Below are 17840 nucleotides of genomic sequence, written 5' to 3'. Positions count from 1 at the left end.
TCTGGGGCTTCATTTCCTTTCTATTATAGTGTATGGCAGGGAGCAGGGCTCACACTGCAAAGCTGTTCTCTAACGGTGTACCGTGGTGCTATAACATCACTTCCCATCTGGTCCATACCTCCTCTCCAGTCTGTCTGGGTGGAGAGAGGGAGAGAGGGAGCCAGGAGGGTTTAGTGAAGAAGGGACTGCAAAGAGGTGAGAGCAGTTGAGGGAGGGTGAGGAAAAGAGGAAAGCAGTGCAACATTAAAAGATAGAAGGAAAAAAAACATAAGATGGGAAGCTGGCAAAGGTAGTAATGCAAAGCCTGTTGAGTCAGAGCACAGACATTGGGGAAATCAGAAAAGCTCAGAGCCTGTTTGTGCAGTGGAGGCTTGTGTGTGTGCATGTGTGCATTAACGTTTGCTGTACTTTTACGAACAAAATTCTACCCAAACAAAGCAAAAAATAAACCCCAAAATAACATGGTGGTGCAGACAGTTTTCTATTCCCCAGCGCACTTGTCATAATCGAAGGTAGGGACCTGTTGAGATCTGGGAGAATTAGGTTGTCACTGGGGGTCTGTGGCTGGCTGAAAACTAAAAAATAATTATGTCACTTCCAGGAGAGAAAACATGTGTCTTGGGAGAGAAATAAACTTTTATTTATTTTTATTTTCTTGCTATATTCCAATTGTGGTGAATATATCCGGTTTATATTGGTTACATTGATTTTGCAGTACATTCTGCATCATAGCATGACCTCAGAAAATCTTCAGATTAGCAAAGGTTTAAATTAGGACATTATTTGTCAATTTGAAATACCCACAGGACAATACTCTACTACAACCTTAGCTGTTTAAAACAAATGGGCTATGGCTGCAGGATATGCAAAATGAATGAATAAATGAAATAATAATTATTTGGTCAGATATCGATTTTGCAAAATTAGTGGAAATTTAGTAGGAATGGTGATTTTATTTTCACTGAAACAAAATAAAAATGGTGATAATTGCAAACCAGAGGGAATCTTGGATTGGCTTTTAATTTTTACGTTCGCTGGCGAGTGTGTTCACAAACAATAACCAACAGTCCAGCATAGTACACCTTTAAAGGTGGTGAAGTAGGAGGACATCATCTGTTGAGCAAGAGCGGAAGCATCAGGATACACTGTAACATCAAAACTGTCAAAATATGTTCTGTTTTATATCTGAGGTGTTGATGTTACAGGTTATGAAAACAGTGGTGCAGCAGCGTGATAATATGGATAGCAACAAAAAAAAGTGACAAATCTAACAAGGCAAAACACAGTTCTGTTGAAGTGTCGATGAAGCTTGTGTTATTGTGATGTCATGTATCCAAGTGGGTGTGTGCTGTAATCAGTGGCTATTGTGGCCATGTGCTGGCAGTGTGTGTATGTCATTAGAGAAGTAGGTATTTACAGTGCATTCACTGTATGTGGTTTCATGGCTGTGTGTAGAGATACGGGATGGGCAAGAGACAGGGGGAGGGGAGAGAGAGGGAGGGAGGGAGGGAGAGAGAGAGATTGTTGATGAGCTCGGAGCCAAAGAGAAATCAGCACAATTTGCCTAATAAAATTAGAGACAGTTAAACTACATGAAGCCAGTGGCTGGTAGAGGAAGAACAGCATTCAGCGCGTGACTCCAGTTCGCTTACACACAAGAAGTTGACCTGAGTGTTTTGTTGTCTCCTGACCACACACCTGCTGCAGAAGGGGCTTTAACTTGTAGTCTGACTCCACAGCAGCCACTCTCACCACATCGCACCTGGCCACCTCTAAACCTCCACTGCACCAAGGCGGTCTGGGCTCATAGGGGGCGCATGCATCAACAGACAAAAGAAGAAGGGGACCCTCCCAAAGGGGAAGGGAGTGAGGAGACCCACATGTCGGCTTCCGCTGAAGCTCTGGACAGTCCCTCCTCTGAGACTTTAGGAGCTCAGGCGGAGCAGGCCCGAGCTACTCTAACCCCAAACCCCCGCAGCGGGTGTGGGTTTTTCTGTCAGCCGTGGTGTATGCTCCTCACACTGACCCTACTCCTGCTTTCTCTCCTCGGCAGCTGGGCAGTGGTTCACCTCACCCTGGGGACCCACGGAGGATCACCTTTTCGGGTCTCAGCCAGCTACGATCAGCGGATTCCACAGGATGACATGGCCACAATCGAGCCCCACTTCACCACCAACTGCACCATGGGTAAGTTGGAACATCCTTGTCATTCGTTTAAAAAAATGATTTCAAGGTAATGGCGATCCTGCGCTTTTTTTGTTATTACTTTTATGTTTGAGCAGTATGAGCTCATTAAGGTTAACATTTTGGAGGGACCTGTGTAAAATGACCTCTTAAAAAATATAAATAAGTATTTTATCAAGTGATCATTTCCTACATTCGCCAGTTACAGCTTCAAAAATGTAAACTTTTGATTGATTTGATCATTTTGTGAAAGAACAAATAAAGTCTGCACACTAGTGCATGCTCCCATAAAACTTTATTTGATTACCTCCACACGTGACGTTTCGGGCTGTTCTGTAGTCCAGCAACTCGTTTTCATCACTCTTGGATGTGCATGCTGCTTAAACTTTTTTCCATGATTTGATCTTTTTTACATCATTGGATTAGGGTAAGGGTTAGGGTTAGAGTTTGCATTGACTGTCAGTCAAAGCTAAAAATTAGTATTTGTCATCTCTGGATTTTTTGTTTTTCATTTTTTGCCATTTCAAAGACTAAATCAGTCACTCATCTGTTAAAAGTATCTTTATTTTTTAGCAATTATGAAAAATATTGTTTGAATCAAAAATCAAATGTGACGTGGTTGAAACACACCTATATTAGGTGATCCTTCTATTTGTTTTCTTTGTGTTTCCTGTCACACTTTCTGCACTATGCATGTGGACTAAATGTGTCTCACATGTCTGCAGAGTGACCGAGTTCCCAAAGCAGCTCTAACACACCAAACTGAGAACTGCACTGCTACATTCTGTGATTTTTAACTTCATTATGCCATGTTGTGCAATGAAATGCGTAGACTGCTAGACTGAAATAATATCCTTCTCTGTCAACCTCGAAAGCTCCTAAAATTGGATTAATGCAACTGATTCAATTTCCTCTGAGCTCCATGCAGAAGCACAGCAACCCCTGTTTAAACATTTCAAGTGTGCTTTACTGAGGAAATATAGATAAAACTCCTTGTTTCCTCTGACAGATGTTTTGTAGACAAATGTCACATCGAGCCGGAGCTGTTTTAATAGAACGGATTGCTGTTCTGTACATGTGTAAAAATATCCGGGTTTATTTGATATAGTATATCAGTATTTTTCAAGCAGCTACACAGTGAAATAGTCATGATTTTCTGAATGAGTGAGTGCAGTTTTGAAGATGCTCCATTTCAGGCTTGTGTAAGAAAAGTTACCCAACTTGTTTACCAGACCATGTTAGAGTCTGCTGAACTCACATAAAAAGGAATTAAAAAGTAAAGGATGAGTTAGAGAGGCGCTCCTCCAGTAGCAGACTAAATTAAATCTGAAAATTGGCAGCAGCACTCAAAAGAGATCCCTACATTGATATAATGTAGCTTACGCAACCCTGTCCTTATAAAACTACGTCTTCTGAAACTATTTGCAAAAGCCAGTGGTGGAAGATGTACTGTAAATCTTTTACTTAAGTAAAAGCAGCATTACCACAGTAATAGTAATAATAACTAATGTCATATCAATGTAGTGGAGTAAAAAGTACAATATTGACAGCCAAACTGTAGTGGGGTAGAGGAATGGAGAAGCATAAAGTGGAAATACTTTACTGAAATGTAGGCTACAGGTACCTCGTAAGTGTACTTAAGTACAGTATTTAAGGAAATGTACTTACAGGTAGTTATATTCCAGCACTGGCAAATATGTCTTATAATATATAATTTATAATGGCTTGCTGGCAGAGTACTTCTTTGTATTCATATCAACACTATATATCTTCAGTAAATATATTAATTAGACCATGTGTCCAGATCACAACCAAGGGTCTGGGGACTCCCAGGGGTCCTTGGGGAGTCGTCGATATTGTACTCTGCTAAATTGTGTCTGCAATACAGGGAAAATGCTGAATGAACTATCAAACTTGTCTTTGACATTAAAAAATAATCCCCAGTCCCGCTGCAAACTGAATTATATTAAAACAAAAACCAGGAATACCAGATTTGTAGATTAACAGAGATTATAATGGAAACCCACACATTCTGTCAAATGGGTCCTATTATTATGCATTCATTAATTGCGGTGTCCTAAAAATGGTTTCAATCAAATAACAGAACATGAAACCAAGAGAGAAGATTGGCTTTGTGTGTTTCTTCCTGTTTGTAGGACAGGGACATAGATGGTGCAACTGGACACCTGGACATAATTGTCCCCCTACCTGTCTCCTATCATCACTCTCAGTTGCCTTTGTTTATCGCCAGAGATTCTGGGTGGATCATTAGGACAAAACACTGACAGACGGATGAGCATTGTGCACATCCTCCGCTCTGTTCCACTGCTTGTTATGCCACACACAGAAAGGCTTTTTATTTTTCTATAGAACTGCACAGATCATCTTAAAAAAGGTAGTTGTCCCCAAAGGCCTCTTTGTGTATTCAGAGAGATGCACATTCCAGCAAATGTAATCTCCTCTGCTTTTACAGAGGCAGAGTCTCTTTGAGTTCTGCAACAATGAAATAGCTTTTACGCTCGGTCAATATTTAGCTGCGGATGAATGAGGATCATCGTCCGACGGGAAAGATTTGCTTAGCTCTAATTCTTCAAACTCGGTTCAGATGGGATGTTTGGACTTGAGGTCAGGTCAGAGGACTGAGTTCCAGGGAACAATTGATGCAGCTGAGTTTCTCACAGCTGGCCAACCCTAGCAACAAATCAGCAACAAATCAGCAACACCTGACTCCCCCATTAAATTATCTGGATTTGGTTGTCAAACATGTGAGAAAAGGTTCCCAAATTGTCCCCAGAGTCACTTTGGAAGAGAAAAGCCTTTGCTAGAAGTGCAAAACAAAGAGAAACACAAAAGAAACTACAAACAAATCGATACCGTGCTCTCCAGTGACTCTTTGTCTAACTGTCTATGTTGTCACTGTAAGGACAGATCCGAGCTGTTGCTCATGCAAATCCAGCTTCACTTGAACAGTGTCTAATTGTTCTCAGCTCTGGGTTCACTGTGTTCCTCTTGCCAGGCAGCACATAAGCCGTGGCTAGCAGAGAGAAAAAGTACGCAGACTTGTTGTACTCTCCTCAGGCACCACCTGGGTCCCCAGCACAACACCCTCTATACACATCCCACTCCCAAACTAAGCCCTAATCCGTCTCGGCACGCTCGCCGTGTGGCCTCACCACATTTTGCAGTGTTCTAAACCTCCCCCACTTTCCCCTCCAGCACCTGTCACAGACCTGGGCTCAAATTACCTTCCAAGCTACCTAGCAAAAGAACATGAAGCCAGGGTGCTCGATTAAGACTCTCACACTCAGTTCCTGGCAAAGATCGTTGTTTGCTTTATCTGTTCCAGGCCCCTGCACTCAAAATTGGCTAATTACTGCTATTAACGACCTGTGTTGTCGGGTTTTTCGGGGTGGGCGGCATAAAGTCTGATCCAAACTTGTGTTCGATTGAGTCCCAAATGTGTGAAGTTTTAACTCCAACAGAAGTCTGCAGACACAAAATGTTCTGTATTTTCTCAATGGTACGGTTGCATAACATTTTCCTGCAGCAAGTAAGTAAGAATTAGTAAGAAAAGCACGGAGGATTTTCAAATCAGAGAGAGAGAAAAACATGCCAATGATTAATGTCATTCCCAACCTTGCAGTGTGTTATTACTTGTTGTCTTTTGAGCATGTCCGCCTTGAGATATACAATATTAACAGTCAGAAGTCGTAATATTCCCCTTTTTACTTTTGGCTGATTTATATGTATCTAAATCCGTGCACATAAATTCAGCCTTAATCAACTCTAAATGTGATCCGTTGAATCCGAATTGGAAATTTGACAATGTCCATTTCCTCCCTCTTAGTTGTTTTCTTGAGCAGAAAGGCGGCGATTACTCAAGCCAGTGAAGTGCGCGGAGATATAGTCAATACGGGATAAATAAATGGAGCAGTGTCTGACTTCTTTCTCCATACCCTTCCACTTTAATTAACTCATCAGTCACAGGGCCAACAAGCAATCCAATTTGTTGCCCCTAAAGTGACTTGTGTGGTTATATGCCTATCTCTGCAGCTCATCCTCCTGACAGGAAGTTAGAATCCCGCCTTCTGCCGGTATTTCTCTGATGGTCGCGCCGTAGCCGTACAGAGAACGTAATTATTCAAGCGCGACAAACCTGTCAATGACACTCTTAACCTCCTACAGTTTCTCATCCTGCAAGTAAACAGAGACGACTGTGATGACTGACAAGCTCATTACCAGATTGTGTCAATAGCAGGTTTGACTTTGCCTCTGTCATAGCATTGTGGCAAGGCGGAAGGTCACATTTGCCTTTACACTCATAACTATGTTTGTCCACTGAAGAGCAAATTCCTATTTGTGCTCGTGCATTACCCTGCAAAGTGTCACAATTCATTTTTCCAATTGGACGTGCAGACGAGACAAGGCAGCGGCGAACCCCGTGGGAATTTGAACCGGTGACCTTCCCTTCCCTGGCCCATTTCCCTAACCATTACACCTTGCTGCTGCAGGCCCTTAATGGAGCGTTACAGCGAGTCTATACTCTGCGATTAGGTACACAGCAGCGTGAGGGTGTCCCTAGGCCCATCAATCACACACAGCCCTGTTGAGGCAATGAGGGAAATGGGTTTGGAGAGAGCCGCTGGAGTGGACAGCGTGTTACACATGTGGATGGATGGATGGACCGTGGGGTGGGGGGGTGGGGGGGTTTAGTCCAGGAAGAAAAAAAAGATCATTTAGTGTCATAGCATGGCACTGAGACTCGCCTTTAAATACGCAGAACATCTCCAGCATAAGCCTTTAATTGAGTTTTCAATTTCACTTTGACTGCATGAATAAAATAAACTCATCCTTGGAGTTCTTTTGTTATCGGGTAACAAGCACAGGCTGATAATATATATTTAAAAACCCCATACTGTCACAACAGTGTGTGTGTTTATGAGATCAAGAGAATGTCAAAATTGGAAAATTTTTCTGAGGGATGTCATGCAGTGACGCAGTGGCCCATAAGGATGAGTGATAACTGATTTCATTGTTTCATTTTCAATCTTTAAAAGACTCATCAGCTCTACGGGCGCACACGTGTGCAGACTCAATAATGTCAAGCAGGTGTGGAAAATAATGGGAATGTTACATTCATCCTTGTGAGCTCAAGGTGTAATTTTCCTCTGACACACAAAACAGCCTGTGCAATTGATCTTATGAACTAACAGAATTTATCCTTGGCAGTGTCCATACTGAAGCAGCACTTTTGATTATAGTCTGTTTGAGTCGTCAGTACTAAATTAAATTTGCTGAATAAACTAAGTGATTATTGAAATATTTACTGTTAGGCCTTTGGCGTAAATTATTGAAACCTTTCACGTTTAAGTTGCAGCTGGCGTTTTGCGCTGTTTCTTCATTTGTGTGCAAGAGAGATTTAAATCCTAAATTTAGAATTAAATATTCAAAACATGGTAAGTGCATGCAAACTTATTTTTTATTTTATTTTATTTTTATAGCTTTTCTAAAAACCTTATACAGAAATCATATAGAAATATAGTGTATATAGTTACATATTGCATATAGTCTGAGAGCTACTGGTAAATTTTACAATATACTGTATATTGGCTATAAAGTTAAATACACTAGGCTACTCTGTGAAGATGCCAGGATTTTCCCAAAATCTTTTGAATTTGAAGCTGTAGATTGATGTCTGTACTGCCTGTCTCTGGTTGGTAAACCATTCTGTCTAATCTTAAAGGGACAGTTCACCCCAGAGTAAAAAATACATATTTTTCTTCTTGCCTGTGGTACTGTTTATCAGTCTAGATTGTTTTGGTGTGAGTTGCAGAGTGTTGGCAATATTTGCTGCATATTTCTCCAATACAAAAAAAACTAGATGACATTCAGCTTGTGGTGCTTGAAAGTGCCAAAAATATTTACATTTGAAAAACTCAACATCGATGTCTCTTTTCAGAAGTCATGACCCAGTTACTCAAGATAATCCACAGACCTTATTGTTAGCAGTTTCACCCTCCAACTATCATCGAGCAGAATAAAGCATGCATCTACTGCATCTACTGCTCACCTAGCACCTCGGAGCAAGCAATCATTGTAGCTCAGCTCAAGAGGATGCCATTCAATGTTAAAAATTGCTCTTTCATGAGCACAAGCCTCTCATCCATGAGTAGATGTGGGCTTCCTTCCAATCAGTGAAACACTTGGCAAGTGTAGTTCAGGAGAGAGAAAATAGTTAAAACATAAAACTTCTCACAACAAGGTCTGTGGTTTATCTTGAGTAACCGGTCATATTTCTTTAAAGAGACATTGCTGTTGAGTTTTTTTAACATATTTTTTTGTGCTTTGAGCACCACAAGCTGAGTGCTAATATTGAACAGTTCAATGATCAGTCAGGAAACATGGTCTGATGTGGAATGTGCGCTGTCCTTGGTGCTAAAGTGAAGTTACTGAATCCTCAACCTGCATTATTTTATTTTTTATTTTTCTGTTAGTATGTGTGGCCCCATAATTGTGTCCATGTTGTTATTCCAACAGTGGTGTGTCCAGACTTTTTTTTTACCGGGTTGACTTCTGCAGGGGTGACATGAAGTGTGAGTTCTAATGCACATGCATCAGCATAGCTTTAATTTACCATTTTTGTCTAACTACCCATGCCTACTTTAATTGCTAACATTGCAGTGTTTTTTGTATTCCTGTTTAAAGTTAATTGAAAACATAAATGGATGTACCAATCAAAACATAGCAGTGTGACACCAAAAAAACAAACAAACAAAAAAAAACGCTCTCATTCTTTACTATAGAAATTCCTCCTCCAAAAGTAAATAGTACAATAGCAACTATAAACTGCCAACAGAATTGAATTGCCAAAAAATTTAAATAAATAAGCCTGTGTAAACAAAGTTTTTATCAGTTATATCAGTTTATTTGTGACTAAACTTAGTCAGGCTAGACACTATCTGGCACATTCATGCCTCTCAGGTTTAAGACTGAATTGCACCAATAAACAAAAATTCAGTTTACTTGTCAGACAGATCAAACTGATTGGGCAGATAGCCAATCATGATAGGGTGCTGCTTTTGTACATGCGTTTGTATTCCAAATGCATTTGTTTATTCAAATCGAAGGACCTACTGGGTTAAGATGTATTGCTGATTATTGGATGCAGGTGTGCAGCATTTAGTCGACTGTATATAACTTAACCCTTATCCTAACCCTTGTTCTTAAAGGTAGTTCAACTGGTGGATATTTAGTTTTCCTGTCAAATGACTTAAAAGGCAAAATTTTGGTTTCCTGGGTAGCAGCACACATGAGGGCGTACATGGCACACTGTCCATATTTCCGTCATATCGTTACTTCAGTACACTGTAAAGCTCTTAATAAAGAGAGACCTTAAGGGAGAGCTCTGTCCCCCCTTTGCTTTTGTAACAGCCCACCACTGTATTTCTTACAGCTTATGCTTCACTGGCACTTGATTTCCCCACTGTAGCACAGGTTAAATGTTTGAATATAGAATCAGTGTTCCTAAAAATGAAACAGAGATAAAATGTCTGCTGCACATGTAAAATATTAACATTATTAAACTTAACCTTTAATTAAAACCAGGGCACAAGCTCCCCATCAAACAGTAGTGTTCTTTTTTTAGTTAAAGTCTGCTTAGCTTATTGTGTAGAAGTGCTTGGGGTCATGTTTTTTTAGGCTTCTCCCAGATTTAATGAGGTTTGTAAAACAGTGATGTTTACATTTTCTAATTATGTTTAATGAGGATAGTGCCAGAGCAGATACAGATGTAATATGTTTGACTGGTGCACCACTTTGACTACACTCCATGAATTTGCAGTTATAAAACATGCCTGTGTTGAAAAATCAATTCTCTTATTGTTTGGAATCAATAGAAATACCAAATTATGTGCTGATTGGCGACCGACTATCCATTCAAACATAAATGGAAATTCAAATCACTGTTGCTGAGCATTTACTGTAACAGGGCCACCACATGTGCTACAATCCACAACCCGTGTTGCCATTTCTAAGTATAGGCAATGTTTTCTACATAGTTCAATATACCTGTTTTCATTCATTCTTTATTTTTGTGTCATTCACTTCAATATGGATTTTACCATCTGCCTGTGGGCCTATGTTAAAATTAAAAAAAAAACAAAAAAAAAACTAAAATATTATTTTTGATCACAGGATTGTGGCATCTCTGTTTCACAAGTACATTAAAATAAGAACATTATAAAAATGAGGCACTATTGGAGCCCTGAGGGCAATTAGCAGTTCATCTACCTCACAGCTTTACTTTGAGTTAATTTGATGGATATTTGTTACTTCTTCTTGTTGGATCTGTGGGTCTTTAGATTGCTCTGGATGCTGTTTAGTCCTTTGAAAATTTGCTGCAGGTCAAACGCCATTAGCCCAAAGACATTGTCCAATAATAGAAAAAGTAGGAGCAAGTAGAAAACAACAACAAAAAACAAAAACATAGCTCATCAATTAACCGAAGATACAACCTGCTGAGACAAGACCCTCTCCAGCAGTACTAAGCTTCATCACATTCTACCTCTAATCTCTTGCCTGAGGCCTTTCCGCGAGCAGCACCCTCTCAACACAAACCCGGTTTCTGTTGCAGGCACCTTTCCAAGGCAATCTACACAGGCAGTTTCATTTTAAGATATTGAGCAAGTGTTAAATGGCCCAGGGCACCAAGTAGAGTGTTCCCAGTATACATATGCCAAATGGAACAGATGTCTGAATCAACCCTGACCTGGCACAGAGGTGGAAATTTCTGGGTGTTATGGACTAAGCATCATTGAGGAAAAGTCAGTCATTAAGATGCAGCCGTCTCATTTCATTCTGTAGTGGGGATAGTTGTGCGTAGAACGCTGGCATGAAATAGTACTTCTGGCCGTTGACTCACTTCCATCCTTTTCACTTCAAATGACAGGCTTACTGTGTTGTACACTGAAGTCTGTTCAACAGAAATATTCCATGGGCTCTGTTGGGAGCTCTTAAGAAGACTAGCTAACTTTTCTATGACCTTTACTGACTTCCAGCTAGTACAAACTTCAACATTGGCAGAATCTATGTTCTTAGAAAGTGTCCACTGACATATGCCAGTTAAGCAAGTAATCATTTAATCAGTGATGTTTTAGGGTAACTAGGTATCCTATTTTCCATGTTTTTGTGTCCAAGTGACTAATGAGAACAATGTAATTGATCCAGTAGTGCAATGTCATTGTACAACCACTAAAAGTGCTTGTTTTTGCCACTGAAAGGCTCAGGTTGTTATTCTAGGTGTCTGACTACATTACGGAAAAGACCCCTACAGACACAGTCCTTTTTGTTAAGGAGTGAGAGCCAATAGAAACAGCCCCGAAATAGGGTTTCAGCAGTTCACTGGTTCGAGGTATATCATGATATTAGCATGAATTGGTATCAAATGGAATGCAACTGTACAGAGACCTATATATATATATATATATATATATATATATATATATATATATATATATATATATATATATATATATATATATATATATATATATATATATATTATATAATATATATATATATATATATATATATATATATATATATGTATATATATATATATATATATGTGTGTGTGTGTGTGTGTGTGTGTGTGTGTGTATATATAGTCATTCTAATTGATAAGTTTTATGCTGTTATGCTGCCTAGCATGAAACTGATTTTTTAGATGTTTATTGTACCATGAAAATGTCATACCATCGTAACTATCTCAAAATCACCATTCCCCTGAGACCCACCAGACTTCATTTATATAAACAGCAATTTTAATAATATATTTTATTTATAAGTGCCTTTCTCAGCACTCAAGGACACTTTACAAAGATTAAAGAATTACAATAAAACAATTTTAGCGCGTACAAAGCCACATATTTTCACATCTAACTGGGTGAATTAGTTTATTTCAACCAAACCAGATTTGGTGATTGTTGGAACAGTGGCAAGATGAACCAAGATAGGGGGGTTCAGTTTTATCTTGTTATTGTTAACTCTGAATGAAGTGTGTTTTGCTATGATGAAATTAGTTTGTTTTAATGGAGTCTGGTGGGTTTGGTAATTAAACCAAGAAGATCTTACTCTTCAACAAAGAAGTCTCTCTGGCACTTATAATAAATATCTGATTCGGTCAGTAGTAAAACCAAGCACTTTTAGTGGTATACATTGACTGTGTGCATTTGCTAATTACTTTACAGTACATAGCAGCCTGTTTCACAACTGCCATATGCAGTGGTTTCCTTCAATACCATTTCAGTTTTTAAAATGTCTGTCTCCTGTAGTCACTTAGACAAAGAAACAGGATAATATGGTTCAGGTTGGAAAAATACTGAAATTACCTCTCAATAAAACCCATCATTGACAAACCTTGTCATTTTTGTAATGGAGGAGCAAAAGTCATCCATCTGAGGTGAAAAAAATCTATTAAACGTATGCAGCCTTTATATTTCAAACCTCAAATTTAGTGCAGTGAAATGATTTCCTGTTTGAAATTGATCCAAACCTGCTCCCCTGTAATCAAACCAAAAAAAAAAACTGGAACATCAAGGACAAGTTTACACTGAGGAATCAAAGCCCTCCGGTAGGATTCTGATGGAACCAAACAAAGGCTACAATCTCACTACGACTACCCTGTCTGTGGGACAGAGGCTTTGATGTCAAAGCCACTCCACATGTTGTGTCGATAATAATGTTTACTTCATAGACTAGTAGGGGTAGTTACACATGAAGCCTCAAAGGTGAGAAAAGCCAGCATGTAATGCTTTTGTGATTCATAAAGAGAAATGATAATGCACCATGTGAAAGTCAGATTTTTGTATATTTCAAGGAAGTGACTACACGAAGTGCAGATGAAAGTAATAGTAGCATAAAGGATCATCCCCAGCAGTCAGTCTTGGACTTACTGTCCTGGAACTTGAGTATGTGGCGATATAAAGTGTTGTATGAAGTCAGACCACCAGCCCGCAGCGTACAAAATGTGTAAGCAAGAAAGTGTATCAAGTGAACTATTATAACTGCAAGGTAGTTGTTCAGTCACAGTGAAGGCTTTGGTATCATAGTCTCATTTATTTTTAGCCATTCTAACAGTGTGGTTCTAGAAATGGCAGTGTTTAGATCAGTCAGATTGTCCACCAGTTTGGTCTTTACTTCTATGTATATTAGCAACTAGAGAATGGATTGACATAATTTTTTATTTTAGACATTACTACTCGCAAGGATGAATCCAAATGGCTTTGGCCATCCCCCGACTTTTCCTTTTGGGCCACCATGATGTTCACATTTGCAGTTTTGAGTAAAATGTCTCAACAGCAATTGAATTGCCATGAAATCTACTGCAGACATCCAGGATGAATTGTAATAACTTTGATAATCATCCGACTTTGTGTAGCTCCACAATCTGCTCAAAACTGCATTTTTTTCTCTTGAATTCTTTGGTATATGTCTAAATACATGCTAAAACTCCAGTGTGGATCATACTTTTAGTATTAATTAGCAAATGTTAGCTTGCTAACACTCTAAACTAAGAGTTGAGTTGACTGATTTTAGAAAGGAGGCAGACGCGCGCGCACACACACACACACACACACACACACACACACACACACACACACACACACACACACACACACACACACACACACACACACACACACACACACACACACACACACACACACACACACACACACACACACACACACACACACACACACACACACACACACACACACACACACACACACACACACACACTCACCCTGTCTACATCAGTGGAGCTGAGGTGAAGCAGGGGAACAGCTATAGGTTCCTTGGAATTACCATCACTGAGAACCTCTCTTGGTCATCACCAAGAGAGGAAGGCTCTTCGCTCCTTAGAAAGACTAAATTCCAGAGCAAGATTCCTGGTTAACTTCTGCAAAGGAGCAATAGAAAGTATACTAACTGGAAACATAAACTGGCATGGTTCGTGCGTGTCCCAGGACAGGAAGGCGAGTAATTAAAACTGCTTAGAACCTCACTGGTTCCCATCTACAGAGCATCAGTGACCTCAGCAAAGTGAGATGTAGCTCAAACACTTTCTCAAGCTGAGCTACATGTTGAGACCAGAGAACTGTAAATGATTACATCACTGAGGTAAGCCTCACAGTTTGCAACACCTCTCAACACAATTTACCAGACACTGAAAAGTGTCTGGTGCATTTCGCATTCCAAATGCTATAACAGTGTATTGACAAAAATCATCTGGGGTCACAAAAGGAGAGATTTATCATGCCCTCTCAGTGAGGGGGACTTAAGGGCCAGTAACCCTTTAGGAGGTCTAACTTGGTAACACAAGATGCTGATCCATTGCTTATCAATACAAGCCTCTAAACAAGGCAGTGGAAAACAGTCAGGCTTGGTTACAGAGTTTACCTTATGAGGATCAGTGCAAAACCTAGGTGTCTGATAGGACTTGTCAACAAGGAGGCAAGGGGAGCTCCATGAGCTAGCACTAGGTTCAGCAATGCCATGTTTTAGCATGTAATCTACATCTTTCCACAAAATCTCACGCTTCAAGATTTACTCTAAGGATGCTGCTTAATAGGGGCAGCATCACCAACATCAATGCCATGCATAAGGACACTAGTGCATGTAGGTACATCAGAAAAAAAGACTATTACCACAATGATGTCAGCATTTTGGAGAATCTAGATAGGAAAGATGGACATCTAAATTGGCCAGTATTGTAGAATTTGGCAGCCTACCCTGAGACTTCTTTAGTTGACAACGGCAACAGCTTCGTCATCTTCATCCTCATCCTCACAAGTTGGCAGACCCAAATAAAAGACCCTGGAAGTGGCAAAAAAACAAGCACTTTATCACCTGGAGAAAACAACCGGTGTTTAGCCTTATCATACCATCCCTTCATTCTGGTTTGGGCCTCTCCCAAGTTTTGCATGGCTGTTGCACAGGCCTTGCTAAGCTTAGACCTAAAGTTACACACAAAATCTAAGGTTGGTAAGAGAGGGCTGGCTGTCTATCCATTTCTCTTTCAAAAGTTTCAAAGGGCCACAAACTGTATGGCCGAACATTAGTTCTGCTGGGATGAAACCAAGGGATTCTTGGGTCACTTCCCCAGCTGCAAAGAGGAGTAATGGAGTTCCATCATCCCAGTCTCAAACTCTACAGTAGGTCCGCAACTATCTTTAGTGGCTTGCCAAGCTCGAGGCGTCACCAGACAGTTAAAAGTCTGGAGCATCCCCTCAGGATTACCACCCCAAAATAAGCCAAAAAAACAAATTAGTGGACCGATGGGAGGATGATTAAAATCAGCCCAGCTGGCCCACTCTCCTGACCAAACCAAGGAGTATTCCTGGTACTTATTGTAATACACTCAGAAAACTATACTCCCCACCTGCTCGTCATGGAGAAACAAAGCAGCTCAGGTCCATAGCTTCAACAGCACACCACTAAATCAAGCCAAAATATATAGGTATGTTACATCCCTCACACAGGGGAAGCAATATAGCAGTCAGAGGCGTCAAATCACTCACAATAATCTTAATTTTACAAGTTAACTATAAACTAGGTCTAAACAAAGGGAATGGTGGCTGAAGCCAGAGAGAGAGGGAGAGGCTTGGCTCAAGCTCTTGTAGACAACCCTCAGGTGCAGGTGATCAGAGTCTGATGACTGTATGGAGGTCAGGCAGTGCCACACAGAAACACATTTGGAGGTATGGAGGTCAGGGAATGCCTCAAAGAAAACAAAACGGTGGTAGTTCTGTACATAACACTACAGAGCACCTTCTTTCCCCAAGCTGAGAGACTCAACTCCCGCTTCTACGCCAAAAAGATGTAGCAGGATTTAGGGTCAACTTGAATTTCATTTCTTAAACCACATTTGAGAAAAATGACAACCGTGTACCTCGATGCCTGCAGGCTACATATGGTTTCCACTGTACAAGGAAGTACTCTACAAATGTTTGGTCAGTATGATTAGTTAGGAAACAAAATAAAAGTGTTGCTAATAGTGCTGTTATTAAGACCACCTAAACCAAGACCAAGTTATGACCAAGACCTGTTTGTAATAAACTGAGATAAGACCAAGACTTTAAGGAGTTGAGACTAGGTCAAGGCCAAGGCCAGTCAAGGACAGTCATAAACTAACAGGGTGTGGTGGGACCCAATTGCAGCACATCAGAGCAGGAGAGTAGTTGGTAATGACTTTTATTTAATCTTTTGGCAGGTTTAATGGAGCAAAGGCGAGTATAATCAGACTGCAGGTAAGTAGGGACAGTTATCAATGTTGGGGTCGAGCAGAGTTCGTAGAGGGACTGAGCTCACGTTCACAGGTTGTATTTCAAAGTTCGGGAGGGGAAATGGTGAACGTGGAGCGGACTAGCAGGTGAATGTATCAGGTAAGTTGAGGGAACAATTACCGCAGGGATCTTGTAGGAAAAGCGGGAACTCCAGAGAGGGGCAGGTAGGGCTTGTGGTCAAGGAAGAAGCAGGGGCCGGCTTCAGGCAGGCAGGCAGCGGAGCAGACAAATCCAGTAGGAGCAAGCAGCAGAACAACAAGGACAGGCGGGGAATCAATGTACCATCAATGTATTCTGTATGCTCTGCTTACAATGACAAGTGAAGCATTCTCAAAACAATAAACAGGAGAGCACTCACACAGAGGAGTTGTTTTGCTTGGCGGGAGGGTTTGAAGACAGCAGGAAGAAAAGCGATCTCTCTTGACGGAGTAGTTGAACACCACACAGCCACAGGCAGACAAGCACCAGGAAGTGCACAGGCAAAACTCGTGATTGGAGACGTGTTTGGTTTATTGGGGCAGAGACGAGGAGAGGTGGTCAGAGGCAAGCCGGGTCGAAACCAGGAAAACAGTCCGAGAGTGAGTGCTGGAAGGTCCAGTATGGAAGCGAAGACAATCTGGAAAAGAGGGCAAGGAGTGAGGCTTGCTGCTTAAATACTGGCTTGATTGGAGATGAAGAGCAGCTGGGAGCACCAGGTGGAGGTGATGAGGTTGATGAGGGGGAGGGGCCGGGTGAAGAGAGAGGTGGGGGTGGAGTAAGTGGAAAAATATCTCACAGCAGCAGGAGAGAGGCAGAGCAGACTGTGACACTGAACTGCACGACACACGATAAAATTTGAAACACATAAACCATAGGCACTCCTCTAATTGATCTGAAACATCCACATTCCCATAAAAACACCCACAGAAAACAAATGAAGACATTTCTTGGCTAAATAATTAAAAGGTATTGTAAAGGTTTATATGGAATTTTCCTTTGTTTTTTTTTTTTGTTTTTTTTTTGTTGTTTGTTTTTTATAAACAGACAAATGCAAACAACAAAGAGCTGGAACTCTCTCTTTTTTTGCACAGGCTATTTAGCGATTGTCCCTACAGACCAGTCCTGACATAAACTCTTGAGACTTCTTTATCTGAGACAAAGACAAGACTGAATAAAAATGTTGTTGAGATGGAGATAAGACAGAAACCTTCAAGGCTGAGGCCGATTTTCAAGTACTACAACACTGGTTCCTAAAACAGAAACAGAGAAAATATTTGCTGCACATAAAAAAAAAACATTAATTAAAATAAAACCTTTAATTGAATTCAG

The 17840-nt window shown here is 40.5% G+C and overlaps 1 protein-coding gene and 1 long non-coding RNA gene across 3 annotated transcripts in view; one reads left to right on the top strand and one right to left on the bottom strand.

Moving 5' to 3' along the window:
* The window catches only part of LOC148187486 (uncharacterized), a 30555-nt gene extending 13369 nt beyond the window's left edge, over positions 1 to 17186 (bottom strand). The window contains exons 1-4 of one of the 2 annotated variants that reach the window (XR_015778611.1): positions 16891 to 17186; positions 16653 to 16731; positions 14979 to 15063; positions 1012 to 1445 (exon numbers count right to left, since the gene is read on the bottom strand). This is a non-coding gene — a long non-coding RNA (uncharacterized LOC148187486). Of the gene's footprint in view, positions 1 to 1011; positions 1446 to 14978; positions 15064 to 16652; positions 16732 to 16890 lie in introns of those variants that run through there. The other variant, XR_015778612.1, reaches the window with a different exon arrangement.
* The window catches only part of alk (ALK receptor tyrosine kinase), a 459469-nt gene that overhangs the window by 352031 nt on the left and 89598 nt on the right, over positions 1 to 17840 (top strand). The window contains exon 5 of the mRNA XM_042500800.2: positions 2054 to 2187. Within this exon, the coding sequence (XP_042356734.2) occupies positions 2054 to 2187 (134 nt within the window). The remainder of the gene's footprint in view (positions 1 to 2053; positions 2188 to 17840) is intronic.

The sequence above is a fragment of the Plectropomus leopardus genome, chromosome 14, assembly GCF_026936395.1.
Source record: "Plectropomus leopardus strain MGB_pleo_1.0 chromosome 14, ASM2693639v1, whole genome shotgun sequence".
NCBI lineage: Eukaryota > Metazoa > Chordata > Actinopteri > Perciformes > Serranidae > Plectropomus > Plectropomus leopardus.
The sequence above is the reverse complement of the archived record's forward strand: the minus strand, read 5'-3'. Positions and strand labels throughout refer to the sequence as shown.